This window comes from Nicotiana sylvestris, chromosome 2 (assembly GCF_000393655.2).
Source record: "Nicotiana sylvestris chromosome 2, ASM39365v2, whole genome shotgun sequence".
In the NCBI taxonomy this organism is placed as follows: Eukaryota; Viridiplantae; Streptophyta; class Magnoliopsida; order Solanales; family Solanaceae; genus Nicotiana; species Nicotiana sylvestris.
Window position 1 is genome coordinate 208,992,555 of NC_091058.1, and position 7,911 is coordinate 209,000,465.

Sequence of the window (7,911 nt, forward strand, 5' to 3'; positions counted from 1 at the left end):
TTTTAAAACCCGCCACGTGGCAATCTACGTGAATATTTGTTTATCTTAATCTAAAAAACAAACTTAATTAAGATTTTAATACTCTTTATTATATCATTATAAAAAATTATACGGTAAAAATAAAAAAGGGGGCTAGGGTTAAAACTAGTGGGTTAATTGTAAAAAACTCATTTTCTCTTTGCACTCATCAGAGACTTGCTCTCATCGAAGAATGGCTACACTAATTTCTCAGTAGCGATTTTCTCCATAAATCTCGGTTCTAACCTCGATCGCACTGTCTATTCTTGCTTTCGTTCGAAAATCGGGACAAAAACTAGGGTTTCTGCTCCGAAATCGATATATAAGATTAGGGTTTTGATAGACCTAAATTCTGAAGATTGTTGAAAAGAGATATCTAAATTGTTAAAGAAGATCGCTACACACAGGTCCTATTTCATTATTTCCTAGTTTCTTGAAAAGCATTAAACCTCTTGCTCCACAAATGCTTGAAAGAGTGTTTCTTCTTTCTAATAAATTTAGATAAGAATGAAGGATGGATAGAACGAGAAAGATAAGAAATAAAAACAAAGTTAATAAGAGAGAGAATTTCAGATGAATTCAAATGAAGACATGGAGCAGAAAGGTAAAAACAAAAAAAGGAACAAAGGTGAAATATAAATAAAAAGAGGAGAACATAAAAAGAAATATAAACTTTTAAAAAAGAAGGGTTAATTAGCTATTAGACACGCCATTTTGATGACCTTTTTAGCCGTCACGCACTCTTTAGGCAATTTATTACACACATAATTCTACATAAGCGACGAGGGAGTTTTATCATTAGAGGGTTTTAGAGAACATGCGGTAGTTTAGATAGGCACCTGACAAAATTGTATAGTTTGAGCAGGTTTTAGTGTATTAACTTCTTAATGAGTAGCTTATTTGAATAACTTTTACAGTGTCGTGATATATTTATGAAGTTAGCTTTATCATCACTACTACTATTGTCGTATTAGAGAAGCAATTATTATTATTAATTCTTAATATAATATACAAGTCAATTGGTAATTTATGTATGATTAAACCGGAGGATGCAATACCGTCTTTTACTCTGCTGTCCATTTACTTTTATATGTATCTCAAATTGAACAGGTGCAATAAAATAAGGACGTTTATAGCTCAAAAGTTTAATGGCAAGGACCTACACAAATCCAACTTCCAACAGAGGGTAATTGTAGACCTTCCAACAAAGTACAAGGACAAATTTGGAATTTTAACCATAGAAGTGAAAGAAAAAAACTATCCCACTGAAAATTTATTCCATTTGCTCCAATTCCCAGAGCTTTCTTTTTACTAAAATTACATTTTGCATCAAATTAGCGAGCTACACGAAGCTAAATTTTGGAGACATTCCCATTTCTCACATCTTTCTATTTTATTTTAGCAGTGAAGAATTGCTTACTACAATGGAGTACAATGTAAAGACAGTCCAAGTGCAAGTGCAAGTCTTCAAACATACAATATCAACAGATTCTACAAAGTTTGTGCCCGGACTATATTTTCTTGGATACCTGCTACCGCCCACTAGCACAAATACGAGCTATAGCTATCAATACTTAGACAAATTACAAGAAATCAGCTAGCATTTTTTCTCTCAGCTGGAAAACTAAGCGAAAAGCTCATACCAGCTCATAAAAAGTTGAATCCATTTCGGTAAACTTTAGCCAAAAGCTCATAAAATGCTCATCCTAGTTGGAAAAAGTGACATTTCAGCCTCACAGGAATAATGCCTAGCAAATTTGTTCTAAATGCATGTACCAACTAATTGTAGTATCAAAATATCAATGGTAAATTCAGTGTCTCGGTACACAAAACAAAATGGAGTCGAGTTCTCTCAGATGCACACACCTTATTAGCAAAGTGGTTTTGCCGTGACCTTTAAATAAGCCAACACACACAGAAGAGCAGCACCACAAACAATGACAAGTTGGAAACTTCATCCAACTTGACATAACTTACCCTGAACCCCCCCCCCCCCCCCAAAAAAAAAAAAAACCAAAAAAAAAAATAAAAAGCAGAGAACGAATGATCACGACTAAAGACTCTGAAGATAAACAAGGCTCATTTTCCAACATACACCATATGCAAAAATAAAATAAAAATGCAGCACCCTTTTCATGCCGTCCCACATGGCAACACAACTTATGTGTTATGACCATTCCCTTAAACTCCTAGTCAAGCGAAAGCCACAATTTAAATAAACATATTTCCTTGTCCATGGGATCTAACAGCATGTCAATGAAAGGTATTACAACTTATTTTTTCCAGACTCCGTTTCTGGATAAGATTAGGATGCACAAAAATTTCAAAAGACCATACAGAGGTTAACTGCAATTTATAGGCCATAAAAAGTGAGTATCTCCAGAATGAGAAGTTCCAAAAAATAACAAACAATAGTAACTTATTTCCGGTTGAAAATGGCAAAAGGAGATAAGAGGTTTTCTTCAGACATATGAAGAACACAGATTTAGTATCTGTGTTCTAACTTCTCCTTTTCCTGGTAGTACTGGACATATCTGCATGCATAAAGAATGAAGGAAGGCATCAGACACTCAAGGTTATCAACTAAATCAAACTCAAGAGCCAGATATATATTTAGTTGGATATCTTTTTTCTTTACACAGATATATTTTTTAGAATATCAACCAACATATATGAATCTCTAGCACCTCAACTGGTCAAAAGAATTTATGGTAACTTGTAACCAATGAGGTTGAAACAAATTTATGTAGCAAGGAGGAGAACAAGTTTACTTCATAATTAGCCAAAGGTACTAGAGAAGGGTAAGCGAGCTGCCTGATGTAGAAAGCAACGACAAAATAAAAATTGAGAATTTAACTTGAGAGTAACGTCCTCATAAATGGAAATTTACTTATTACATTCGAACAGAAAAAGTAGAAGATAAACATTCGATGACATTCTATTTGATTGAATAATGAATGTGAAAACTGGGGAACTTTAAGTTTCACTTTATAAAGCATGGTATGACTAGAGTTGTAAACTTGGCTCATTTATGTTTGCACAGAATTGTGTTTTTACTACAAAAAAGGAAAATATCTTAATAACATAAAGTATCTTGAACTTTCTCTGAAACATTATATCATTGGTGATCAAAATACATTTATCTATTAGTGTGAAAATCTTCATCCCCTTGTAAAATTTTAAAAATATTCTAATAAAACTGCTCATCTACATTACTGAGTTAACCTGAGCTTAATCTCGCTTTAAAACTCATTAAATATAGGGTTGGACCCTCTACATAAAATCTCTAGATATGTCTTCCACTGTGTCATCATATTATGCTCTGAGAGAATAGGCAACAGAATACTGACTACTCTCATTAAGAATAAAGATCACACAGGCAGAATGATATCACACAACAGGAAACTCCAAACAAAAATTTATCTCCAGTGATCTCCACCAATCAAGGTATATGTCCATTTCAATGCCTTTTCCAGTCCATGCGTATATTTGAAAGAAAAATGGATCTCGACTTCAGCAAAAGTTTGGAACTGTGTTCTGCAATTCATAACATGTGAAGGGTACAAAATTTTGATAGGTCATCTACCAGCTTAACCACGGTCCGGTTTGCTGAAAAAGAGGAGTTTAGAGACCATAGTCTTATGCATATTCTCTCTCTACACGAAGCGGATAGGGTATTGCAACCCGACTAAAGCCCAAGTAAGAGTATGTTTCTGCTCTAATCTACGTTCCTACGTCTGAGTTACATTTTGTTATTCTCATTGTTTTTTAGCACATCGCAAATATATTGTAAGCAGATACAGAGGCGTTTTTATAACGGTTCTAGTTATTCCGCTATTCTAAAAAATAAAATGATATAGAGAAAGAAGTTGTTTTCCCTGTCTATGTTGGTTGCGGTTGCTTAAAAAGTTAATTATTTTCTTCAAAATATATATCTATACTAACTCCACTATTGTTGTCACACAGATATAGTGAATGCAGCGGTACTCCACAATCTTTTGATTTAGAATCATGGACCCACCAATGAGCAGCCTCGAGACTAGTTCGATAGGAATTAACCACTCCATTAGCTATAGTCTAGGAAGCAATATCTAGGAAGACTAGATCAATCAAAAACTTTAAGCCTTAATAATACATGTAAAAAGATAAGTATATTGAAGTCTTTTCCACACACTTCATAAACTATTCATGTGGTCAAGAATCCGATCAGTGATTGTTAAGGAGGTGAAGCAACACTTCCATCCTCTCTATATCATACACAATCAGTCAAACCATCAATAACAGCATCAATCTACGCAATCAAATGGTAGAGACGTTCAAAATCAGAGCCCCAGGAGAAGTCAATCTCAATCACCTAGACCTCAATCTTAAATTAGTTGGGATTGGCTATATTTTTAAGGGCAGCCCAGTGTTATCAAAGGCGAAAAGCGCAAAAAAACTCTAAGGTCCATTGGGGCATAAAGTGCAAATAAAGCGTGGGCTTTAATGAAAAAAGGCGCAACCGGAGAAAAAGTAAACATATGTATATGTAGTCCAAGAACAATAATTATAAGCATAAATAACAAATATATGTGCAAAAAAATTGAAAAAAAAATTACGATAAAGTGAAATATCAATTGTTTAGTGTCGCCTTTACAGGAGCACACTCATTGGCAAGGAAAAGTATGCCTTCGAGCTTGATGTGACACTGAAGCGCCCACAAAGCGAGGCGAAGCGCTCAACATGTTTTGAGTCTCGCTTCAGAGCTTAAGCACGCTTTAAGATCGCCTTTGACAACACTACAGCCCGGTGCACAAGGCATCCCGCGTTCACGCAGGGCCAGGGAAGGGTCGCACACCAAGAAGAGGTGTGATATAGATAGACTACCCTAATACAAGCATTAGCGTTTGTAAGTCACACGGAGATAACTTTACCGTTGCTCCAAGATTCCCCTTAATAAATCTCCTATATACATTATGCTCTATTCAGGCCAAAGTCCCAAGACAAAACAAACATTTCCAAGCCTCGATACTAAATTAGTTAGGATTCCCTATATATATTTCTTTTACGACTGAGAAATCTGCGGTTTCAGCTTACTCAATGGATAATGGCCCGCCCTTCTTTTGCCAACTAAACCAAATCCATGGAGCCATAAGTCACTTAAGATCACCATTAGGTTCTATTTAGGACAGATCCCCAAGACAAAACATTCAATTAACCACGCCTCAATACTAAATTATTTAGGATCAACTACATGAATCCATTATATCCAATTTTTTATGACCAGTAATCTGTTGTTTCAGCTCCAGAACTCCATAGGTAACGAGGCCTCCTTACCATTGTCAATGCCGTGAAGCCATAAATCCTCCATATCCATTTCACCCTATGAAACAATCAATTAACCACGTCTCAATACTACATTAGTTAGGGTCAGCTAAATAAATCCCCTATATCCATTTTTTATGACTGAGAAATCTGCCGTTTCAACTTCCAAATGGATAATATGCCATAAATCCCCTATATATCAATTTGGCTCAATTCACATCAAAGATCGAGAAAAGAACAACCAATTAATCACACCTCAATACTAAATTAGTTCGAGTCAGTTATAGAGATCCTCCATACCCATTTCGCTTTATTCATGTTCGACCCTAAATTAAATGCCAATTGAACCAAACCCTTGGAGCCATAAATTCCCTATATCATTTAATTCTGTTCAAATCATAAACTCGAGAATAAAAAAAACAATCAACTGGCTCAATCCTAAATTACTTATCTCCTATATAAATCCTATACACCCATTTCGCTCTATTCAGGTCCAAGCCACCCAAAAAAGAGACAATAAATTAACCAAAGAAAACACAAACATGTACTTACAAACACACCTCAATACGAAATTAGTTTGAGTCGGTTATATAATTTCTCCATATCCATTTCACCTTATTCGAGTTGGAGGCCTAGATTAAATGTCAATTGAACAAAGTCCCAAAGCCATCAATCACCTATATTTCACTCTATTCAATTCATAACTCGAGAACAAATCAATCAATTAACTGTGCCTCAATACTAAATTAGTCCAAATCGATTATATAAATTCTCTATATCCCTTTCGCTTTATTCAAGTCCGAGCCCAAAAGAAAAACAAGTGAATTGTGAAAAAATGAACCAAACAACACAATCAATAAGTACTTATGAGTATGCCCCAGTACTAAATTAGTTCGCATTATATAATCTTCTATATCCATTTAGCTCTGTTGAGGTTCAAGCCCAAAACAAAAACAAGTAACTTCTAAAATATTAAGCAAAGAAACCACAATCAATAAGTACATAGAACACCTCAATATTAAATTAGCTCAAATCAGTGATATAAATCCTCTATATTCATTTTGCTCTATTCAGTTCCGAGCTCAAAACAATAACACATGAATTACATAAAAAAATTAAGCAAAAATAAAATAAAATAGAAAAGTACTTATGAGAAAGTTCCTCAATACTAAATTAGCTCTACGAAAACAATCAATCAAGTGTTACTCGATAATAAATTAGTCCAATCGATTAAATATAAATTCTATATATCCATTTCGCTCTATTCGAGTCTGAGCCGAATACAAAAGCAAGTGAATTTAATAAATTGAGGGGAAAAACAACAATAAACACAGTAAAAAATTGAGCAAAAAACACAATAAAAATTTTGAGCAAAAAACACAACAAACATAATAAATAACTTACGAGTAGGTTCCGATGAGGGGAGCGAGCAGGAGAGTAGCACTGATCCAATTTTCGGAGACTTTGTGATGGATCTTACCAGGAAGATCCTTCCATAAACCTGGCATTACTTTCTGTTGAAATGGCGATAAAGCGTAAACAACTGCCTTCAGCTTCACCGGTTGCTTCCCCATCGCGTTATTGCTCCGATCGTTCTTTGTTGGTTGAAAGTATTCTAGGGTTTGTGATTTGAGATTGAGAAGAAATGGGGGTTGGTTTTTGGTACAAGTGCTTGGTGAAGAAACGCTTGGGCTTCTGGGCTTAGAATAATGGGCCCTTATATTTGTCAGTTAAATCTTCTAAAGTCTTTCTTCCCATAATAAATGGGCCATTTGCATGTTTGGACAAGTTACACATCTGATCGGTCGATCAAAAAAATTACATCTGCTAGCCAAATATAAAAAAAATACTATTAATATACAAATAATATATAGTACTACTTTACCAGCACTAACAATGGTTGAAACTTGCTATACCATTTTTCATTTCTGGAAAACATGGCTATACTATGTTTTATTTAAAATCAAAATTTCTTCCATTTCGCCTAACTCCTTAATTGGCTAAAAACGGTAAAAAAAAAAATACGTAAACATTGATTAAAATGTGTTATAAAAGTAAATGAGTTTATTTTGAATTTATAACTAGTACGGGCATCTAGTCTAATTAAACTTTTCCTTATTTTTATGAAGAAAAAACAAAGGCCGGCTTGAGTTGCAGCCAATCGACCTAGCGGACCAAGTGCAAAAGAAAATATTTGGGCCCAACGGTGGAAAGGTGCAGGTGATGGTGATGGTGAAGTCCCATGGGATGATATTTTTTGTTTCCGCTCGATATTTGATATTTGTATTAAAATTTGATTAAATTTGTATTTACGTCAGAGTGTCCCATATTGAAAATAAGCACGCCCTAACACAAACGATTCCATACCCAAGACTCCAACCCAAGGTCTTAAATTAATAATGAAGAAGTACTTATCACTGGCAAAGGTTGCAGAATGATATGTTTCCTCTGTATGTAGATTGTCTATGAGGCACAATTGATCAAGTGTATCATGTTTTGCCTTAAATTATAAAATGCTTTTGGCAGGGCGAAACTAGGTGGGCCGAAGGGGGTTAGTCGAATCTCATGTTGGACTAAACTAACCCAAAT

The 7,911-nt window shown here is 34.8% G+C and overlaps 1 protein-coding gene across 1 annotated transcript; it reads right to left on the reverse strand.

Moving 5' to 3' along the window:
• Positions 1 to 2,228: 2,228 nt before the first annotated feature.
• Positions 2,229 to 7,020, reverse strand: LOC104240786 (cytochrome b-c1 complex subunit 8-like). Its single transcript, XM_009795671.2, has 2 exons — positions 6,727 to 7,020; positions 2,229 to 2,552 (listed from the first exon to the last, which is right to left on the reverse strand). Exons 1-2 carry the CDS (start codon positions 6,894 to 6,896, stop codon positions 2,504 to 2,506), a joined length of 219 nt encoding a protein of 72 aa, XP_009793973.1. The 5' UTR covers positions 6,897 to 7,020; the 3' UTR covers positions 2,229 to 2,503.
• Positions 7,021 to 7,911: the final 891 nt, after the last annotated feature.